This window comes from Monosiga brevicollis, genomic scaffold, assembly GCF_000002865.3.
Source record: "Monosiga brevicollis MX1 MONBRscaffold_41 genomic scaffold, whole genome shotgun sequence".
NCBI lineage: Eukaryota > Choanoflagellata > Craspedida > Salpingoecidae > Monosiga > Monosiga brevicollis.
The window spans coordinates 359,431-360,285 of NW_001865078.1; the positions used below are offsets into that span (position 1 = coordinate 359,431).

General features: G+C 52.5%; 1 protein-coding gene across 1 annotated transcript in view; it reads left to right on the forward strand.

Moving 5' to 3' along the window:
• Positions 1–550, forward strand: part of MONBRDRAFT_12605 (uncharacterized protein) — a gene marked incomplete at both ends in the record, with an annotated part of 7,870 nt that extends 7,320 nt beyond the window's left edge. The window contains one exon of the mRNA XM_001750433.1: positions 332–550. Coding sequence (XP_001750485.1) covers positions 332–550 — 219 coding nt within the window. The remainder of the gene's footprint in view (positions 1–331) is intronic.
• Positions 551–855: the final 305 nt, after the last annotated feature.

The window sequence follows — 855 nt, forward strand, 5'->3', positions numbered from 1 at the left end:
TTGTCCATTTCCAGGGCGTGGGCATTGGCGTCTTGTGGAATTTGTGTTTGAAAGTGCGAGGATTCTGCTCCCCAGTGCGGCGGAAGCCCAAGTCGGCCCCCTCGACAGCTTTCGCTAAACACACACAGGAAGCTCTTTAGAGAATCAGAACACAGAACCGAATGTCAGAATGTCATCATCTTTATTATCTTCAATAACTGCTGAATAGACTGCATCTTTTTACTTGGAATGGCCATGATCTGCTTCAATTAATTGAAATTTTGCTGCATTAACCTCTTGCCTCAATATCCTTCCCTTTGCTTTTGACTTCAATTTTTTTCTTTTCTCACAGACGCGCCACGATGAAGCGGGCCATGGGCGGGGCGCGCGCGCGCTCCTGGTGGTGCGTTGTCGTCGTTGTGGCGCGACGGGCAAGTGCTGCCGAGGTGCAAGCGACGTCATGGATGAACGGGTGGCCAAGCGACATTGCCGCGTGACCGTCATGGATTTACCATTCTTGCTGATCTCGTGTTGGGCTGCCATTTGTTGTCAAGACAATTCCTCGCTCTGACCCATGAAGAGCCGCGATGGCTCGTGCGCTGATGGACGCGCTAGCGAGGCCCAAGAGCCACGGTGCCTGGTCAGATCCGGCACGAAGCACTCCCGCTCAAATGCAGGTGAGAAACCGATCTTAGGCCCGCTTTTGAAGATGCTATCCATGTTGCCCACTGCCAGAGAGTGATTTTTGCGATTTTTGACGCGCGAATCGCCGGGCGTTTCTGACGGTAGTGCTGTGTCACAGGGTAGCCGCAGGTGGATGAGGACCTTATGATAAGGACCGAGCACGCGAGAAAACTGCGATGTGTGTTTTTTTTC